At 46.3% G+C, this 22569-nt stretch overlaps 1 protein-coding gene across 1 annotated transcript in view; it reads left to right on the top strand.

Annotated features, from left to right (window-relative positions):
* tg (thyroglobulin) overlaps positions 1-20641 on the top strand; it is a 475922-nt gene extending 455281 nt beyond the window's left edge. The window contains exons 47-50 of the mRNA XM_038808459.1: positions 7553-7687; positions 9613-9806; positions 16059-16097; positions 20205-20641. Coding sequence (XP_038664387.1) covers positions 7553-7687; positions 9613-9806; positions 16059-16097; positions 20205-20308 — 472 coding nt within the window. The 3' untranslated portion in view covers positions 20309-20641. The remainder of the gene's footprint in view (positions 1-7552; positions 7688-9612; positions 9807-16058; positions 16098-20204) is intronic.
* The last annotated feature ends 1928 nt before the right edge of the window (positions 20642-22569 follow it).

Genomic DNA, 22569 nt, shown 5'->3' with positions numbered 1-22569 from the left:
AAATTCCCTTTACATTCTGTCCAACCAACTGTAGACTGTGGTGATATGCATCACTGTAAATACACAAGGGGTTAATGTAAATACACGTAGACTAGCTAGACACTATGAAAATGAAATGAAAATCGCTTATTGTCACGAGTAGGCTTCAATGAAGTTACTGTGAAAAGCCCCTAGTCGCCACATTCCGGCGCCTGTCCGGGGAGGCTGGTACGGGCACTAGAGGGAACACAGAGACATGACACACAGACATTCATCCAATAGGTCAGTAAGATAGGACACGAGCAATGGGCATTCACGACACACACAGAGGTGACACGACCACAGGAGGGCATTACACCAACCCAGATAAAGGGACACAGCACACATGCTCAGTCTCTTTCCAGTGGAGACACTCAGTGTGTACACAGGGTTGATTTGTAACATATCACACCCACCACCTGGCGTGTAGCAGACTGGTTCGTCAGTCTGAGTAGCTATAGCAGGATTAACAGAAGAGTCGAATCCAAGTAGGAGATTTGTTAACAGTTTAATAAATGTGTTAAAGATATCTCCAAGTCTGAGTGGGTGGGGGGGGGGGGGGGGGGGGGGGGGGGTGCGCACTAGCCCGGTAGCTAGCACTGGAATTCATGCAGGAGAACAAGAGAGTGTATCCCCCGCAAGGGGATAGGCACCTGGTGGGGGTGGGGGGAGACAATGGGTATGGAGGGATAATTATGGTAAGGAACGGGGGGGGGGGGGGAAGGGGAAGGAGGGATTAGCTACGGGGTAGGGGGGAAAGAACACGGGGGGGTGGGGGGGAGAGAACCTATTGTAAGGGAGAAATAGGAGAAGAAATATGAAGGACATTAAGCTGGCTGCAACAGGCCACACGTGGCAACTTGGAACAAAATGGTGTTGCACACAACCACTTTGGAGGGTCCCTGGACAAAGGGAAACCCCAGGGTGCAGGGCCTCACCCACATGGCGAACTCACAGTTTGCGGCCATGTTGGGTGCCCCCTGGACATAGGGAAACCCCGGAATGCAAGAGCCCGACCTCATGGTGAGAATGGTGACCGCGGCCATTCTGGACAGCCCTCTAACAAAGGGAAACCCTGGAGTGCAGGGGCATGTCCAACAGTTAAATATGGTTGATCCCGAAGGAATGGGGGACAAAAACCCCCCATCAGGATAGTTACCTGGAACGTCAGGGGACTTAATGGCCCCCAATAGTTCCAGAGTCTTCACCCACCTGAAAAGTATGAAAGCCGGCATAGTCCTCTTCCAAGAGACCTACCTGAGGGAGAAGGACTGACTGTGAATAACGAAGGGCTGGGTGGGACAGACCTACCATTCGAGGGGGGTAACCATTCCACTAAATAAGAGGACGATGTTCATGGTGACAAAGGTTACGGACCAAGGGGGATGGTACAACCTGGTCAGTGGTGTCCTAGATGGGGCACCGTTAGTCCTCGTTAACGTGTACGCTCCCAAATGGCATGATATGAAATTCATAAAGAAGACCGTGACAGAAATCCCCGACATTGATACACACCTACTGATCATACTGATCGCGGGGTGGTGGGAAGACGGGCCGTGCCCCACGCCTCCCCATGGAGTTTGGTTTGGGCACGGCCCTCCTGGCCGATGAGGCTATCTGCGAGAAAATTGAGACTTTCTGCTAGAAAATATCACAAGCCATAGATGAGTACATTACTAATATCCAGAATGAGGATGTCTAACCCTCCACGTTCTGGGAGGCGCTGAAGGCTGTGATCGGGAGTGAAATTGTAGCCTACAAGTCACAGAGAGACAGGGAGGAGAGGGTGGGTAGTCAACAGATAGTCGACTCCAGACTGGAGGTAGACCAGTGATACTCCGAGGACCCAACCATAGAGCTCCTGGTAGAGAGGAAAAGTTAGAGGGACTTTGACCTACTCTTCACGAGGAAAGCAGTGCACCAACTGCGCCAGGCACAGGGGATCCTGTACGAAGACAGAGACAAGGCCAGCCACCTGCTGGCTCACCAGCTGAGAAAGCAAGCAACCACAGGGAAATTGACCAGATTAAGGATAGCAAAGGCAAGTTAGTAGCGGAGCCAGACAATGTCAACAAGGCTTTTGAGACCTTCTACCAGGGGCTGTACACCTCGGAGCCCCCAGCATGGGAGTCGGGATGAAGCAGTTCCTTGATGGATTGGACATGTCAGTTGTGGACAGGAAATGGGCCTGGAAGCACCACTAGAACTGGGCCTGGAAGTACCACTAGAACTGGGAGAGGTCGTTGAGAGTATTAGCTCCATGCAGGCGGGAGGGTGCTGGAAATGGACGGTTTCCCGGCAGACTTCTACAGAAGATTCACTGACCCCCCACCTGTGAGAGACAGATGCTAGCACCAGCCTCCATCTCGAAAATACCTGAAAAACCACAAAGACCCAACAAAGTGATTCCTACAGACCCATCTTGCTGCTCAATGCAGAAGCGAAAATATTGTCCAAAATCCTAGCCAAAAGGCTGGAGGACTGCATACCAGAGGTGGAACAGAAGACCAGACGGGCTAACATCGATGTTAAGCTGACATCGAACATCAGGCACCTGCTGAATGTGATCAAGACCCCATCTGGGGAGAGAACACCTGAGGTGATTGTCTCCCTGGAGCTGAAAAGGCCTTTGACAGAGTCGAATGGAAGTACCTCATAGAGGTATTGCAGCGGTTTGAGCTAGGAACAGGATTCACCGCGTGGGTGAAACTCCTGTACAATGCTCCCACGGCGAATGTATGGACAAACACCACCAGTTCTAAGTACTTCCAGCTGCATAGAGGCACAAGGGGGGGGGGATGCCTGTTATCACAGCTGCTGTTCACCCCAGCGATCTGGCCACTAGTGATTGCACTCAGGGTGGCAAAGAACTGGAACGGGTTCCAGAGAGGAGGCAGAGAGCACAGAGTCTTGCTCTATGCGGATGACCTGCTCCTCTACATCTCAGACCCGTGATGCAGCATGGAAGGAAGGCCTTCTTGAAAGTGTTTGGAGCCCTCTCAGGCTACAAACTTAACCTGAACAAAAGTGGGATTTTCCTGGTGAACCCTCAAGGGGGAGGGGCAGAGCTGGAGGGGCTTCCGTTTAAACAGGCTAGACACAAATTCTGCTACCTGGGGATCCAAATTGCCCACAAGTGGAACCTGACCAGCCTGACGGAGGAAGTTAAAAAGAACCTGCAGAGATGGAACACACTCCCATTCTCCCTAGCGGGGAGGGTGCAGACAATCAAAATGAATGTACTGTCCAGGTTCCTCTTCCTGTTTGGATCCCTCCCAATCTACATCCTCAAGGTCTTTTTCAACTCACTGGACAAACTGATTATGGTGTTTATATAGAGGCGGTGGAGGGAAGAATGCAAGGATCCCAAAGTGATTACTGCAGAGCACAAGATCCATGGGGGACTAGCCCTCCCAAACCTGCAAAGTTATCACTGGGCAACAACTGCAGAGAGAGTAAAGAGGTAGATAAAGAAGCCAGGAACTGAGTGGGTGCTCATGGAGGAGGGCTCCTGCAGAGGGATCTCCTTCCAGGCCCTAGCCAAAACGGTACTGCCATCTCCACATAATAAATATTCAACCTGCCCAGTGGTGGTAGCAATGCTCTGGTTGTGGAAATAACTGTGGCAGCATTTTGGCTAACCAAGATGTCTGATAAAGCCCCATCTGCAATAACCACAGGTTCACGCCGGCGACTATGGACGCCACCTTTAAAAGGTGGAGACAGGACAGGGGGACACTGACTGTCAGGAACTTTTACACCAACAACAGGCTAACAAAGCTCGAAGAGCTGACAGAAAGATTCCAGCTGACAGAGGGGTGGGGGGGGAGGGGGGGAGGGGGTGGGGGGGGCCAACAAGCTCAGGCGCTTACAAATGAAAGATTTCCTACGAAGTGAAACAAGGATGCACCAGTGACCACAATGACAATCACTGCTAGAGGACCTGTTGGATGCGGACATCTTAAGGAAAAGGAACGGTTCAACATGTATGGACGACTGCTAAGGGGGGGGGGGGCAACACACAATTGGACAAGACAAGGGAGAAGTGGGAGGAGGACTTGGGGTTTGAAATAAGGTAGGGACTCTGGAGCGAAGCACTGCACAGGGTCACCTCCACCTCCACATGTGCAAGGCTAAGCCTAATCCAACTAAATGTGGTACACCAAGCTCACTTAACCAGAACCTGATTAAGCAGGTTCTTCCTGGAGGTGGGGGATAGATGCGAACGGTGCCAAGGAGGTCTGGCCAACCACGCCAACATGTTCTGGTCTTGCCCCAGACTTATTAGGTTCTGGACAGCCTCCTTCGAGGCAAGGTGGTGGAGGTGAGGGTGGAGCCATGGCCGAGAATGGCAGTCTTCGGGGTATCAGAACAGCCAGATTTCTTCATGGGGAAGAGGGCCAACGCCCTTGCCTTTGCCTCCCTAATCGCCTGCCGGAAGATCCTGCTCAGCTGGCGGTCAGCAGTGCCACCCACAGCTGCTGACGGCCTGTCGGAATTTCTCCAAATGGAGAAAATTAAATTCGCCATCCGAGGGTCGGAGGAAGGCTTCCATAAAACGTGGGGGGTCATTCACTCGGCTGTGCTGAGACCTGTTTGTAGCCAACAACTAGGAAGCCAAAGAACGGGAGGGGGTAGTCACGGCACAGTAAAGAAGATGGGGGGTCGGGGGGTAGGAAAACATGAAGCTCAACCAGGCCCCAACAAGAGAATCATGAGACACGGGGGGGGGGGGGGGGGGGGAAGCAGGTACAACAATCTGAACCAAAGGAGAAAGAGGAAAAGTCAAAGAGAAAACCGCTGGGAAGCAAAAGGCAGGGGACCACAACTGCCACTGCTAATACTGTAAGAAAAAGGAAGGAAACTGTGATGTATGAATGTGTATAGTTGAAGCCGATGTAGGTGTAAATAGTTTCAACTTTTTATTTTTATTCTGGTTTCTTTTTTTTTATTTGTCTCCTAATGTTTATTCATATTTATATTTGTTTTGTGTACCAAAATATCAATAGAAACATTTTTTAAAAAAGAAGTGGGGTTGTTTGCTGATGACTGCGCCGTGTTCAGCACCACTTGCAACTGCTCAGATTCTGAAGCAGTCCAGGTCCAAAGGTCTCAAGACTTGGACAAGATCCAGGCTTGGGTTGACAAGTGGTAGGTAACATCCGTGCCACACAGGGGCCAAGCAATGACCATCTCCAACAAGAGAGAATCTAACCATCACCCCTTGACAGTCAATGGCAGGAAACTACATTTTTTTAGCAGGAGCCTTCGCAGTAGAGATGCAGCAAATCACTCAAGGTTACATTGATGTTGATAAATGAAGGGAGACTGTTGGTGCTGTTAAGATTAATAAACAATATACCTGATGGTTACACTATAAGAGCTGTGAAGAAATGATGGGGTTGATTCAGTGATCTTGTGCATTGGAAGGGATCTGTTGCAGTGGAAGAGCTGAAATTAAGCACTCTTCTATTCTCAGTGTGCTGAGATGTTTGTGTCAACTTCATACATGAGCCTCATTAAAGTCCCAAATACGATGCAAAAAGATTTGAATCAACAGCTAGCACAATTCTGTGGGATTAATCTGTTGACAACCCATTTGAAATTTGAAACAGTGGATTGCTCCATTGCCAAATCCCCCGCTATCAACATCCTGGGGGTTACTATTGACCGTAAACTGAACTTGACCAGTCATATAAATACTGTGGTTACAACAGCAGGCTAGGAATCTTTTGGCAAGTAACTCACCTACTGACTCCCCAAAGCCTGTCCACCATCTACAATGTACAAGTCAGCAGTGTGATGGAATACTCTCCTCTTGTTTGGATTAGCACAGATCTAACAACACTCAAGAAGCATGACACCATCCAGGACAAAGCAGCCTGCTTGATTGGCACACTATCCACAAACATTCAGTCCCTCCACCACTGGCACACAGTGACAGCAGTGTAAACCTTCTACAGGATGCAGTGCTGGAATTCACCAAGGCTTCTTCGGCAGCACCTTCCAAATCCACATGGGAACTCCACAACCTGGAAATTCCCCTCCAAGTCACTCACCATCCTATATATCGCTGTTGCCATGTAAATATCCTGGAACTCCCTCTTTAACACCACATGACTGCAGCGATTCAAGAAGGCAGCTCATTAATACCTCTTCAAGGGCAATTAGGGAGGGGGAAAAGATGCTGGCCTTGCCAATGAAACCCACATCCCACCGATAAATTGCACTTCCATCAGCGGCGGGAAAAGTCACGGCTGGGACAATTGACTTTTGGCCGCACTCCAAATATTCCTATCCTGCCTGCTGCTAGCGGGACCAAAAATTCACACTGCTATGTGCAACCCTGGAGTAAAAGCAACGGGACATTAAAAAATATATTTATTGTTTACATTTTCTGTGAAAGATGTGAGAATGAGAGGATTTAGTTGTAAATGACTTCATGACTTTGACCATGATGGGGTACAGATATGCATGAGAGCATAAGATGTCGGAACAGGATTGGACCATAAGGCCCATCAAGCCTGCTCTGTCATTCCATGTGATCATTAGCCGAACTTGGACTTCCAACTCTACTTCCCTGCCTATTCCCCATATCCCACGACTCCCTGAGAGACCAAAACTGTGTCTTTCCCAGCCTTAGATATGTCCAAGGATGGAGTATCCACAATCCTCTGGGGTAGAGAATTCCTTTGAGTGAAGTAATTTCCATATCTGCGGGGAGTGGCACTGTCTGTGGCTGGGGAATGTAGGGTACCCTCAAGTTCCCTTCGTGATTGGGACACACTATGAAATTGATGCCCCGAACTCTGAGAAGCCGGTCCTGCCGGCGTGTTCAGCTGGGCTAGACCGGAAGAAACTCTCCAAGCCTCCAAAAACTGACTGGCTGGATCTCACCCAAAACGGTAACAGGAAACACTTCGCCACACTCACCCACAATGACACTGAGTCACTTTTTGGGAGATTCACACTCATAGTTACTTGCCTTTCAGCGATTACTTTAATTTTGGGAAGCTGAACTTAAAGGACAGCATGTTTGGAATTCCACAGGGCCCCATTCATTATGCTCCCTGCTTAACCTTAAGTAAGAGACATGTTTACTGTGCTCCACGAGGATTTTTGCCAGAGTGACTGATTCAACCCTAATATCTTTGAAGAATGGAAAGTAACAGCTGCTCGCCTGTGATTTCTTCAAAGCTTCTGGTTCTTCAGTACCTCCTGCGAGAGGCCATGTTTGAGCTAAAAGAGTGAGTGGCAGCAGGCTGTTGAATTATTTGTATATCCAGCCCATCTTGTCCTCATACTGTTTCTGGACATGTACGCGGTTCAACAGGATCCATTGCATAGTGATTAAGAATTGATTCTCCCTCCCCACCCCCTCCCACTCTTCCATATTCCCCTGGTACTGAGGCCAGTTCCCGGGCTACAATGGGCTGTTGTCTGCCTGGTTCATGTCTATATTTGGCAGTGCGTTACCAACAGCACTTTTTTGGTTACCATGTACTCATGTGAATGTGTTCTTTTCCTGCTTCAGTGCAAGTCTTCCGTCGGATGTGCAGTTGATCTTCGGACTGCCTCTCCACCCAGAATCGGAGCAGCTGTTCACGGTGCAGGAGCGGAGTCTGTCGCTCGCAATCATCCAGTACATTGCCAACTTTGTCAAGTCGGGGTGAGCAATGAAATGTTTCACAATTATTACATTGCCCGTGAAGTATAACTGGCAGGCAGAAAGAAGAAGGGAACATGCAGAGTGAAATAGAGAGTAAAAGGGTGCAGAAATAGAGAGGCATAATGAGAGGGAGAGACAAAGAAGGGAAGGAAAGTGATGGTGTACTATTTCCCCATAATGGACAAGTCTCAGTGGCTCTGAAATTGTCCCAAAGGCATCAACCACAGAGATATTGATCTGAAAATCTCTTTGTTTCCTTGACAGACTCTTTAACCCACTTAAAATAAGCTAAAGTCCTCCTCAACAGCCATCTTTTCGAGCATGCTTTCATTCATCTTCCATTTATATTTTTCAAACATGCTTCCAAGGTGGCACAGTGGCACAATGGTTAGCATTGCTTCCTCACAGTGCCAGGGACTTGGGTTCAATTCCGACCTTGGGTTACTGTGTGGAGTTTGCACGTTCTCCGTTTGTCTGCGTAGGTTTCCTCCGGGTGCTCCGGTTTCCTCCCACAGTCCAAAGATGTACAGGTTAGGTTACGGGGATAGGGTGGGATGGGTGGGGGATTCGACCTAGGTAGAGCATTCTTTTAGAGGGTCAGTGCAGACTCGATGGACCAAATGATCTCCTTCTGCACTGTCGGGATTCTACAACTGTATGATCTCTTTTCTCTCCCGTGAGGCACCTTTTAGTATTTATTATGTTAACCTTGCTATAGAAACGCAAATTATCATTCTGAATGCGATGTCATTCATCAAATCATAAATCACTGAAGTGCAGAACGAGCCCATTCGGATCATCGACTCTGCACCGACCCTCCAAAAGAACACTCTACCTAGGCCTACTCCCCAGCCCACCCTGCCCTATCTCCATAACCGAACCAGCATATCCCTGAGGTGTGCATTTCCCCTCGTCCCCTCGTCACATCCAACTTGATGCCATTACACTGATTTAAATATGCGTTCGCCAGTTTCACCCAGGGCCTGGATTCACCGGTTGTGCCTGGGAGATCTCGCCAGGGCACCATTTAGTATTGGTCCACACAACATGGACCAGGCGTAATGGCACCTGGGGGTCTTCCAGGCCAATGGAGATCCCGGGGTGGTTGAGCATTGGGCAGGGTGGCACTCCACTTGGCATCTCAGCTCCTTGGCACTGCCAGCCTGGCATCTTGGCACTGTCACCCAGGCATGGTATCTGGGTGGAACAGCCAGGATGCCGGGGCACTGCCAAGGTGCCAGACTGGCGGTGCCAAGTTGCCCATGCCAGAGGTCAGGCCTGGGGGTGCTTTGCCCTTAAGGGGTGGGTTGAGGGGGGGGCTCAAGGACCCCATAAGAAGTACGTTGTGTACAGTGGGGGGGGGGGGGGGGGGGGGGGGTTCTGGAGGCCACTGTGGGTTCGCTGAGGGGGGTTTGAAAGATAGGGCTGCCTTTAAAAATGGCGCCCCGATCAGCGAATACCTTTCCTGCACTGGCAAGTTGAAGCCAAAAAAAAGACAAAGTGCTGTTAAATAGTGGTGTTGCTCTCGACGCTGCCGTCGCTGAGAAACACCCACTAAACACACCTAAAACAGGACTCTGTTTCTGTCCCGTTAGATCGGGCCCTACAGCACTGCAATACCAATTCTCAAGCTTTTTTTTCATTCTTCCATTGGAGGTGAGCATCGCAGTCAGCATCTGTTGCCCAATCCTAGCTGCCCCTGAGAAATCATACATTCACTTTGAACATTGATCACAGTTGGGAGCGTCTGCCCAATAAATCCATCCAGAAAGTTCCAGTTATGAAGAAGGAAATGGAGGGTGATTTTCATCTTCAAATTCCTGATGTGTGTGGCCAGTCAGCAGGGATATAAAATGGTGATGCAAGTTCAGCAAATCATTCCTGTGCTCTTCAATCTGCATCTTTTCCAATTTTGTTTTTTTCAGCAACCCCAACTATCCCTTCGCCTTCTCTAGACGCTCCACCAGTGAGACCCTGCCTCCATGGCCCAGCTTCTTCGAAAGCACCAGTGGCAGTAACTACAAAGAGTTTTCATCTGCCCTGAAAAACAAAAAAGGATTGATGACCGCAGAGTGCTCCTTCTGGAATGACTACGTTCAGACATTCCTGGCATCCATGGGTAAGCAAAGTGCACAGTCTGCACTTTCCAAATTTCGGGACAGATGTGAAACCGAAGACCTATCTCTTTTACAGGTGGGACTAAAAGATCCTGTGGTCCGATTTGAAGAAGAGCAGGGGAATTTCTCCCAATGTACTGGCCAACATTTATGCATTAACTAACTATACCAACTACAACAGATTTAAATGTAAGGGGCCATCATTATGAAGTTTACAGATGATACAAAAATTGGTTGTGCGGTTGATAGTGAGGAAGAAAGCTTTAGACTGCAGAAGGTATCAGTGGCCTAGTCAGGTGGGCAAAAAGAAGGCAAACTGCGTTCAATCCGGAGAAGTAGGAGGTAATGTGCTTGGGGAGGACGAACAAGGCAAGGGAATGTCCATCGAATGGGAGGATAATGAGCAGAGTAAAATAATTGAGGGATCTTGGAGTGCCTGAGCCTACATTCTTAAAGGCAGCAGAACAAACAGTTAAGGTGCTTAAGAAGGCAAATTTATTAGTTGAGGCATAAAATATAAAAACAGGCAGGTTATGCTAGAACTGAATACAATAGCAGTTAAGACACAGCTAGACTGTAGCGTATAATTTAGGTCACTTCATTGAAGGAAGGATGCAATCGCAGAAGAGAGGATACAAAGGAGATTTACGAGGATATTGCCAGGATTGGAGTATTCAGCCATGAGGAAAGGTTGGATAGGCTGGGGTTATTTTCTTAGAAACAGAGGAAACTAAGGAGAGATTTAAGTGAAATGCAAAACATTACAAGGTGCTTACATAGAATGGATAGGAAGGAACCTAATTCTCTGAGCAGAAAATTCAATAAACAGTGGGCATAGAGATAAAATAATTGGCAGAGGATTGGTCGGGTGTTGTGGATAATTTTCTTTCAAGCAGTGGGTGGTAGGGTCTGGAACTCACTGTGTGAAAGGGTACTGGAGGCAGGAATCCTCAGCACATTCAAAAAGAACTTGGGTATGTATTTGAAGAGCCGTAACCTAAATGCCTACAGACTAAGAACTGAAAAGTGTGATTAAGCTGGATGGTACCTTTTGAGCTGACATAGGCACATGAAACACATAGGCTATAAACTAAACAGTGGGGGGAAGCAGCAGCTAAGGCGGCAACTATGAGAAGGGGGTGGTCAACGCAGGACTGAGGATGTTGTACCTAAATGTACGCAGTATATGAAACAAGGTAAATGAGCTTGTAGTGCACATTGAAATTGGCCGGTTCAATTGGCTGCAAGGGGATCAGAGCTGGGATTAAATATTCAAGGATGTGTGTCCTATTGAAATTATGGGCAGAGGGTCAGGGTTGTCTTTTTAGCAAGAAATGAAATTAAATCGATAGCAAGAAGCGATATAAGATCAGGAGGCATTGAATCTCTGTGGGTAGAGTGGAGGAATCGCAAAGGAATAAAGACCCTGATGGGAGTTATGTACAGGCCCCAGAGCAGTAGTCGGGATGTGGGGCAGAAAATAAATCAGGTGATAGAAAAGGCATGTAAAAAAGGCAATATTACAATAATCATGGGGGACTTCAATATGCAGGTTGACTGGGAAAATCAGGTTGGTAGCAGATCCCAAAAAAAGGAATTTGTGGAATGTTTAAGAGATGTTTTTGTGGAGCAGCTTGTGGTAGAGTTCACTAAAGAACAGGCAATTCTGGATTTGGTGATGTGTAATGAGGCAGACTTGATTAGGGAACTTAAGGTGAAGGAACCCTTAGGGAGCAGTGACCACAATATGATAGAATTTACCCTGCAGTTTGAGAGGGAGAAGCTGGAATCAGATGTAACGGTATTAAAATTAAATAAGGGTAACTACAAAGACATGAGGGAGGAGCTGGCCAGAGTTGATTGGGAAAGGAGCCTAGCAGGGAAAACAGTTAATAACAGTAGCAGGGGATTTTGGGGATTATTTGGGAGGCACAACAGAAATTCATCCCAAGGAGAAGGAAAAATGTTAAGGGGAGGATGAGGCACCATGGCTGACAAGGGAAGTGAAGGGCAGCATAGAATCAAAAGAATAAGCATACACGGTTGGAAGGATTAATGGGAAGCCAGAGGATTGGGACGTTTTTAAAAGCAAGCAGAGGACAACTAAAGATGAAATCGGGGGGAGCAGGTGAAATAGGAGTGCAAGCTAGCTAGTAATATAAAAGAAGATTGCAAGAGGTTTCTTCGATATATAAAAGAGAGAGGCAAGAATGGACATTGGACCACTGGAAAATGAGGCTGGAGAAGTAATAATAGGGAACAAAGGAATGACAGAAGAACTGAATAGATACTTTGCATCAGTCTGCATGATGGAAGACACCAGTGGTATATCAGAACTTCAAGAGAGTCAGGGGTCAATGGTGAGTGTAGTGGCCATCAAGGAGAAGTTGCTGATGAAAGGTCTGAAGATGGATAAATCACCTGGTCCAGGTGGACTACATCCCAGGGTTCTGAAGGAGATAGCTGGGGAGATTGCGGAGGCATTGGTGGTCATCTTTCAGGGATCACTGGAGTCCGGGATGGGCCCAGAGGACTGGAAAATGGCTAATGTAACACCCCTGATTAAGAAGGGAGGGAGGCAAAAGGCAGGAAATTGTAGGCTGGTTAAACTGACTTCGGTCATTGGTAATATTTCAGAGTCTATTATTAAGGATGAAATTGCGGAATACTTAGAAGTGCATGCTAAAATGGGGCTGAATCACCACGGCTTTGTGGTCATGCTTGACAAATCTATTAGAATTCTTTGAGGAGGTAACAAGGAAGCTAGACAAAGGAGAGCCAGTGGACATTATCTATTTGGATTTCAGAAAGCCTTGACAAGGTGCCGTACAGGAGGCTGCTAAACATAAGAGCCAATGGTGTTAGGGGCAAGGTACTGGCATGGATAGAGAATTGACTGGCAGCTGGCAGAGAGTGGGGATAAAAGGGTCTTTTTTCAGGATGGCAGCCGGTGACTAGTGGTGTTCCACAGGGAACAATGTTGGGACAACACCTATTCACGATATACATTAATGATCTGGAAGAAGGAACTGAGGGCATTGTTGCTAAGTTTACAGATGGCACAAAGATCTGGAGAGGGACAGGTAGTATTGAGGAAGCAGGGGGACTGCAGAAGGACTTGGACAGGTTAGGAGAATGGGCAAAGAAGTGGCAGATGGAATACAATGTGGAAAAGTGTGAGGTTATGCACTTTGGTAGGAAGAATAGAGGCAAACATGGGGAAAGATTTCAGAAATCTGAAGCATCTAGGGACTTGAGTCCTACTTCAGGATTCTCTTAATGTTAACATGCAGATTCAGTTGGCAGTTAGCTTTCATGTCAAGAGGGCTAGAATCCAAGAGTAGGAGTGTACTTCCGAGGCTGTATAAGGCTCTGGCCAGACCCCATTTGAAGTATTGTGAGCAGTTTTGGGCACCGAATCTCAGGAAGGATGTGCTGGGCTTGGAGAGGATTCAGAGGAGGCTCACAAGAATGAACCCGGTAATGAAGGGCTTGTCATATGAGGAGCAGTTGAGTACTCTACTCGATGGAGTTTAGAAGGATGGGGGGGCTCTTATCGAAACTCACAGAATACCGAGAGGTTTAGATAGAGTGGACGTGGAGAAGATGTTTGCACGGTAGGAGAAACAGAACCTGAGGGCACAGCCTCAGATTGAAGGGACGATCCTTTAAAACAGAAATGATGAGGAATTTCTGCAGCCAGAGGGTGGTGAATTTGTGGAACTCATTGCCGTAAAAGGCTGTGAAGGCCAAATCACTGAGTGTCTTTAATATAGACATAGATAGATTCTTGATTAATAAGGAGATCAGTGGTTATGGGAGAAGGCAGGAGAATGGGGATGACAAACATGTCAGTCATGATTGAATGGCAGAGCACGATGGGCTGAATGACCTAATTCTGCTCCTATATCGTATGGTTTTATAAGGGACTCAATATGCTGTCAATATTCCGTGATTCAATGTATTGAATTTAAAGGCCATCTTCAGGCAGGAAAAAGGGTGGGTGCATCTGCAAATTAGGGCACTGTGTCAGTGGTGGCGCACCCACCGCCGGTCGGGCTGCACACACACCTCCCTCCACGAACGCCCCAACCAAAACTCTCCATGGTTTTAAAGGCAGCCGGGGAGGCTTCGAATGGGTTGTCTGCCCTGACCCACTTGTGTCCTTAAGTGTGCAAATAATGCCCAATTAAGACTTCAACCTGCCATCACTCTGATATAACTGGCAGCTGGAAGGGCCTGTACATTGGCAGGTTTAACCATGTGAACTGTTGAACAGTTAAAGGGGGGGAGGTGCCTGTTTCCTGGGCCCCTGTGTCAATTGGAGGCTCCTCCTCCTACAGTTTTGCCCCCTGATGTCACCCCCCCCCCTCTCCAACCCTCACTTTGGCCTGTCAGAATGGCCCCACTGAGATCTCTTACCTGAATGACCAGGTCTATTGTTGAATGCCACCTCCTTGACATACCTGCAGTACCAGTGGTATCCAATACTCCTGCTTAGCACTGCCAGTGTGCAGAGTCAGCCCTATGAGGCGGGATATCTTTCTGGAGATGGACGGAAATCCCATTTCAACTAATTAAAGGGGTGCCACCCAAAACATTAAAGCAGGTCGAGCCAGCGAAGCAGAGGTGGGCTCACCCCTGAAACATTGGCTGGGGTGCGGGTAGCCGGCACTCAGCCTGTAATGCAGCCCTATGTTTTGAGATGATCTGTGATTTATTTCAATTCTATCTGCGGGAGATTTTTGCGTGCAAACTGGCTGTCTTGTTTCCTATGTCACAATAGTGACCCCACTTCACAAAGAGCTTCATTGGTTGTAAAGCAATTCGGGGTGCCCTGAAATTATGAAAGACGCTATATAAATGCAAGTTTTTCCTTGTTTCTTTCTTTTTAAATGTGAAACAGCATAGTTTGGGTTAGTGCTTGACTTGAACTTTAATGTAAAATAGGTGGTCGGGAGTTGGCAGCCCGTTTTGCATTTCTCCCAATTTTTATTTTCGCTCCGGGCTGCTAACACACGATCACCTCTTTTATACTCTAACAAATTAAGAGCCACCCTATTTCCTAATCTGTGCTTTCGTACCAGTCAAGCTTATTATTTTATTAACAATAGAATTTTGTGATAAATTGAAAGCGATACTCTCCATCCCCTGACGGCTGAGATGGGTGCAGCCAAAGTTAACTGAGCTCTGATGACATGATAATGTAAATAATTCTCCCACAGTGCTGCTAATGGAGGTAGTTTTTGTGGAGGTTGACACCAGTAGAGTTACTATTTGGAAGTGGTACACAAACAGAAAAGTCAAAAGCACGAAAGGAATGTTTTGTGAAATGCAACCTTGAAAACAGAGAATCTACTCGGGTATGCGCTGAAATATGAATGTAATGGCTGCTGGAACACTTAAACAACTCTTCTCTTTCAGTTTTTAAGTAAACTGAATATAGAACATAGAACATAGAACAGTACAGCACAGAACAGGCCCTTCGGCCCTCAATGTTGTGCCGAGCCATGATCACCCCACTCAAACCCACGTATCCACCCTATACCCGTGACCCAACAACCCCCCTCTTAACCGTACTTTTATTAGGACACTACGGGCAATTTAGCATGGCCAATCCACCTAACCCGCACATCTTTGGACTGTGGGAGGAAACCGGAGCACCCGGAGGAAACCCACGCACACAGGGTGAGGACGTGCAGACTCCACACAGACAGTGACCCAGCCAGGAATCGAACCTGGGATCCTGGAGCTGTGAAGCATTTATGCTAACCACCATGCTACCCTGCTGCCCCTAATATCTGGCCAATGATCTCACTCCTGTTTCTGTGTAAGTAATACGAGAAAAATAAAATTTCACACAGTGAGTGGTTGCGGTCTGGAGTGCACTACCTGAGTGTGGTGGAGGCAGGTTCAATCAAAAGAAAATTGGACTATGATGCGAAAAGGATGAATATGTGGGTTACGGGGAGAAGGCTGGAGAATGGCATTAAGGGATTGCTCATTCGTGGAGCGAGTGCCGACCCGATGGGTTGAATGGCTTCCTTCTGCGCTGCAACAATTCTGTCATTCTGTGAAATTGCTTGCCACATTTTCCTGCATTGCAAAAATGATCAAACATCAAAAGTACTTTCCTGGCAGGTGCTCTATACATTCAACTTCTTCCTTTCATGAATAGCAACATAATGCTGGAAATAATATTGCACAACCTGCATACTGGAAATAATGAGTTAATTCTAATTCTTGTGTTGCAGAGTTTCACGGGAATGCATCTCAGGAGCTTGGAGACCGTGGTAAGTGCACCTAGTTCATGACCTGCATGGTTTTCTGTTCATTAAAATGAATGGGTGGTATAAAGTGTGCAGGCCCTGAATTGGGTATACTGACCTTCAGTCTCAAATCTCCTAGGTACATATTTGCCACATGAAGCACTGTGTTTTGATCGTCAAGTTGCAAAACCCGTCCCAATTCCCAAATCCCACATACTGGAAATTATTCTTGCTGTATTTCAGTAATCCATCTGAAGTATTGTGTCCAATTCTAGGAACCACATTTTAGGAAGCAAACAAGTCCTGAGAGAGGGCGCAGAGGAGCTTAGCTAGAATGGTAATAAGAGTAAACTACTATGGATGCTGGAAATTGGAAATAAAAACAAAAATATATTGGAAAAGCTCAGCAGGTCAGGCACCATCTGTGGAGAGAGAAACAGAGTTATAATTTCTAATCCATATGACTCTCTGTCAAGAGCCACATGAACTCAAAATGTTCCCTCTGTTTCCTTGCCACAGATGCTGTCCGACCTGCTGAGGTTTTCCAGCATTTTCTGTTTTTAACTAGAATGCGAGCAGGGATGCGGGACTTCAATTACATGAAGAGCAAAGAAGGTTAAGGGATGATTTAATAGAGATGTTTAAAATCATGTAGGGTTCTTTCACAGAGTAAATAATCAGCAAAAGAGGGCAGTATGGTAGCGCAGTGATTAATGCCGCCGAGGACCCGGGTTCGAAACCCGACCACGGATCACTGTCCGGTGGAGTTTGCACATTTTCCCTGTGTATGCGTGAGTCTCAACCCAAAATGTGCAGGATATGCAGATTGGCACATGCTAAATTGCCCCTTAATTGGGGAAAAAAATTGGGTACTTTAAATTTATTTTAAATATCAGCGAAAGAATGAAAGGCTAGATAGGGCCGATACTTTTATGTGGTCCTGTTCCCATAATCTGGAATGAATGATTTAAAAAGGCTGGTAGAAGTTGATTTAGTAATACTTTCAAAGGGTTAGGATTATTGGATAAATACTTGAAGGGGAAAATAAATTGGAGGGCATTGGGCAAAGTGTAAAGGAAATGCAACAAATTGATAGCTCTTTCAAAGACCTAGCACCATCATGATGGGGCTGAATGGCTTACTTCCGTACGTTTTTGTTTAATGATTCTAAAGTACGAGAATCACATAGAGATAGGCATAGAGATTTGATTCAGAAAATAATATTTTGCTCACTATGTAATTTGAAACATGACAAGGGTTGAGTGCAGTAAGCTTGGGAGCAAAACAGGACTTGGGATTTGCAGTGCCAACCTTCTCCACCATTGGGAGGTTGTCCATCTTATGTCTGTGTTTGTTGTGAACAAATTTATAGAGATTGATTGTTATGATTAATGGACAATTCCATTATCGTTGTAACATGTGATGACCAGGATGGTAGAAGGCAAATTAGATGAACCTTGAATTTACCCATCCAGCAATCCCTAAGTTTCTATGTTCCCTTCTTCTTGGGGAAAGTGATTGAAATGTTAATATATTCAACATTTGTGTATTAATACATCAAGCATTATAATAATCGAGTAGGTTTTCAGTTTGTAGGTGGTATAAGAAAAAAGAAAAGTACAGCACAGGAACAGGCCCTTCAGCCCTCCAAGCCTGTGCCAGACATGCAGAAGAAAAGATTTGGAAAAAATAGCACTCACTTGGATAGCAATTCAAAATTAAAAAAATTCCAGTTCCTCTTTTCTTCACAATCAATCTATAATGATTAAGTAGCAGCAGCCATCCCGCCGGATTGGCCTGGAATCTTCCGGAATTGAAGTTCAATCTCCAGGACACAACTACTAATGTTGAAAATATTTTTAAAATCATTTTCTGTGAACATTCTCTTTCACAGGTATTAAATATTGAAAAATGGGGGAAAAAAAGGCTGTTTGCCTGTCAGTCTGGCAATTATCCCAATTGGGTAAAGAATCTTTTTGCTTTCCAATGGATGTGTTGGCTGACTAACGCTGGAGCATGGGAACAAGTCATGTGATTACATTTCCAGGAATACACTTCAGATGTAAAATCTCCAGGAATATAGGTTGGCACAGTGGTTAGCACTGCTGCCTCACAGGGACCCAGGTTCGATTCCGCCCTTGGATGACTGTCTGTGTGGGAGTTTGCACTTTTCCCTGTGTCTGCGTGGGTTTTCCTCCGGGTGCTCCTCCCAGAGTCCAAAGATCGGCAGGTGAGGTAGATTGGCCATTGATCAATGCGCAGGGTTGGGGTGGGTGAGTGGGCCTAGGTAGAGTGCTCTTTCAGAGGGTTGGTGTAGACTCGATGGGCTGAGTGGCCTCCCTTCTGCACTGTATGAAATTCTATGGGACTTAAACACAATCTGCAACCTGAGCACTGTGAGCAATGATAGTCCTCCCTCTCTGACTGTGATCGCTGACTACAGGTCAGGAGTCATCATCCCAGTGAGATTGATTCCACGCCCACGTACTTTTTCTTCATGTTCTGGGTTAATCTCACTGGGATGTTGACTCTTGGCCTGTACAGTTAGCTGGCCGCAGCCAGAGAGGGAAAGCTAACATTTCTTGCAGTGCCGATTGTACTTAAGTCCACAGAATCCCTCCAGTGCAGAAGGACACAACTCAGCCCATCGAGTCTGCATTGACCCTCAGAGAGAACACCCTACCTAGGCCTATTCCCCTGCCCTGTCCCCATAATCCCAGCTAGCCTGCACATCTTCAGACACAAAAGGGCAATTTAGCATGTCCAATCTATCTAACCTGCAGATCTTTGGACTGTAGGAGGGAACTGGAGCACCGGAGGAAAGCCACGTGGACAGGGGGAGAAAGTGCAAATTACACATGGACAGTACCCAAGGTTGGAATTGAACCTGGGTCCCTGGCGCGGTGAGGCAGCAGTGCTAACCACTGTGCTGCTGTGTAGGAGTAGGAAAATGTGCTCCCCTATGAGTGCTCTGTAAGCTCCAGTACCAGTCAGGTGAGGCACAGAATATGTCTGTCACTCGTGTTGAAAAGAAAGCAAGTCTGGTTAGAGATTGCTGATTAAATTAAGAAATCTCATGCTGCAACGGGGAGTTTAGCGATAAATCTATAACACTGTAGCAGTGCCCCCTCCCACACCCTGCACCCCCATCACCACCCCTCTCTCCTTGAACACAGCTCTCTATTGCGAACACAAGTTTGATCCTTCAACCTAAGAAAAAATAGTTTCTTCTCACGCAGACGGTGGATATGTAGAACAGACACCCAGCGTCACAACAGGTATTTATGCAGCACCCTCATGAGATAAATATTTTAAATGTTTTGTGAAGGAAAGAGCGAAAACAAGTCCAAACTGGAAAAGAAGCACGGGAGGGGCAGTGTGATTAAAGAACAACTAATACGTTTTTAGAAAACACTTATGCAGCATTTCCCTCAGGAGAGTAAAACAGTCTGGGCAGAAATACAGGAGTTTGCACATGGCCTGTGATATAAATGAACTCAGTGACCTCAATGTTTTTCTCATATTTTATCTGGAAGTGAGTTGTAAGCATGGTAACAATGATACATATATGGTCGGAAGATAAGCTATAATGGATGATTGCAAAACCAAATATAGGCAGCTGGATTCTCTGCCGGCGGGATGCTCCGTTTTGCCGGCAGCCCTGCGGTTTCCCGACGCCGTGGAGCTGCTCCACAATGGGAAACCCCATTGGCCAGCCAGCGTAACGGAGCATCCCACTGGCGGGGTGAAACAGATATGTGGTGCGGCGGGGCAGAGAATACAGCCCAGAGTATATGTCATACCCATTGTTTACGTTCATCCTCTGTGGGTGCTTGTGAAAGAAAGAAAAGTTTGGATTTATGTGACTTAATTCATTAATAATAATCTTTATTGTCACAAGTAGGCTTACATTAACACTGCAATGAAGTTACTGTGAAAAAGCTCCTAGTCGCCACATTGCGGCGCCTGTTCGGGTACACAGAGGGAGAATTCAGAATTCAGTGCATTAGATCATTGTAAATGGTTAGTGAGAGACCCAATGGTGCACCCTGTATCACGTAGACCATTAACTAAACCTGTCATGAAAGTACCACTCTGGCCTGTGACTTTAACCCATATTTTATATTCCAGGCAATGCCACTGAGGATGAGCTGAGCAGAGATCAACATGAGCCAAGGCTCCAACAATCAGTCACACAAGCACAGCCGGAACAGGCAAACAAAGTTTATAATTAAAATTAAATCACCTCAGGTGATTTCGCAACACTAATTCAGATATGTCTTAAAGACTTTCAATGTAACTTGCAGAAAAGAGAATAGAAAATAGTGCAATAAATCATTCATCGTTAAAAATTTGTGGTTACTGTGTGGATCCTGTGTCAAGGTATCAACACCGACCTCAATTACATAAACTGAACCGGTGGTCAGATTTACCACTGTTGAGCCTACTCAGTAACTAGCTCATTAATTGTTTTCATTCCCTTGTGTGAAGAAACAGATGTCTAAAACGTATTTGCTGTTTAATTGATGCTTCTGAAGATGAGCGAATAAAAAACTGTCAACAAATAATGGACTTGCTTGCTTATTTGGAACACTGTTCATTACCAGATCTTGCATCCAGCAATTATCAAACTTTCTAATTTTATGGGAATAGTCGGTATCAGGAAACACTGTGATTAAACAATACACCGTATTACATCATGAAACATCACAGAAAATTGTCTGCTGACAATTTTTCACATACATTGAGAAACATTTAGATGAGCACTTGAAACTCCATAGCACACAAAGCTATGGACCAAGTGCTGGAAAATAGGATTAGAATAGACAGGTGGTTGATGATCGGTGCAGACACAATGGGCCGAAGGGCCTCTTTCTGTGCTGTAAAAATTCTAAGACTCGACGACTGGGATTTAAACATTGTAGGATATAACATATTTAGAAAAGATAGAGAAAACTGTTAGGTGGAGTAGCTGTACTTAATCAGAGTAACATAATAGCGGTGGAAAAGGGACACAGCTCAAACAAGATTAAAATAGAATCCATATAAAAGAGATAAGAGATAGTAAAGGATCAATCATACCAACTGTAGTCTAGAGACCGTCTAAGAATAGAAAGGAGGTGGAAGGAGATATATGCAAACAGATTAGAGAATTCAGTAAAATACCTCAAATAATAATCATGAGGGACTTCAATTATCATGATATTAATTAGACAGAAGGGGTGGGTAAAGGGAATATGAGAATGTTCATACAGTGTGCTCAGAACTCCTTTATAACCTATTATGTAGAAAACACCAACAAGGGAACATTTGCTATTGGAATTACTGGCTGCAATTCCCCTGATTTAAGACTAAATGCTCACACCAGCGGGAGAACCAGAATGTTTCCCACTGGTGCTCGGACCAAACCTGACCTCCCATTCAATGGAACTTGGAAAACTCAGCATTGGGTTATTGTGCCATTCAATGGTACATCTGGGTTTTCACTGGACTTGGGAGCGGTCTCTCTGACAGGTCCTGCTCCTCAAGAGATCGGGGTGCCCTTTTTAAAGAGCGCACAGATCTCAGAATACCGTTGCAGCAGCCTCTCAAATTGCTCACAAAGCCCTCAGAAAAGATGAATTATAAAGCAGCCACTCTGCCCTTCGGGCCTGCCCTACCATTTCATCCGGGTTATCCGGTTTCCTCCAACAGTCCAAAGATGTGCAGGTTAGGTGGATTAGCCATTCTAAATTGCCCTTAATGTCCACAGTGGTTGGGTGGGGTTGCTGGGTTACGGGGATAGTGTGGAGGTGTGGGCTTAGGTCTGGTGCTCTTTCCAAGGGCTGGTGCAGACTTGATGGGCTGAAAGCACTTTTTCTGCACTGTAAATTCTATGACTCTATGATAGTTGTTGACAAAGGACCCCCCTCAGTCTCCCACTCAGCCCTCTCACTATGTCCGCTCCTTCAGCCCCCCTATTTCCCCCTCAGCCAGTTCACCCTTCAGAGCCTCCATTCTCCCATACAGCCCCCACAATTCCCCTCTCAACTCTCCCCGGTTCCCCTCTTTAGGCTCACCTCATTCCCCTCTTCAAGCCCCGCCCTTTGGTAGTGCCAACCTTGCACTCCAGGGGTGACAAGGGAGTGAGTACCCTGCCTACATTTTCCTCCATAGTGCCGAAGGGGGTCCCTCATGGGAGGTGGGCATTGGCGATCTTGGCTGGGCTGGAGAGGCTCAGGTCAGGGGTCTTTCTTGGGATGGGGATATTTTGGCTAGCCTTCCCATCTGCAACCTTTAAACCCTTTAAACTGTGTCAGCATGTCAATATTAAAGGTCCCTGAGAGTAAATCAAATGTCTTCCTTTCTGCAGCTTAAACCCTTTAGATTGTCTGTCAGCAAGTCAATATTAAACTTATCTGAGAATAAAGTGAAAGTCTTCCTGCAGCCTTAAACCCTTTTAACAGTCTGTCAATGTGCCAGGTTCAAAGATCTGTGAGATGAAGATGAAAGTATT

This window comes from Scyliorhinus canicula, chromosome 10 (genome assembly GCF_902713615.1).
Source record: "Scyliorhinus canicula chromosome 10, sScyCan1.1, whole genome shotgun sequence".
NCBI classification, from domain to species: Eukaryota; Metazoa; Chordata; class Chondrichthyes; order Carcharhiniformes; family Scyliorhinidae; genus Scyliorhinus; species Scyliorhinus canicula.
Note: the sequence above shows the minus strand (reverse complement) of the source record. Positions and strands in the feature narration are given on the sequence as shown.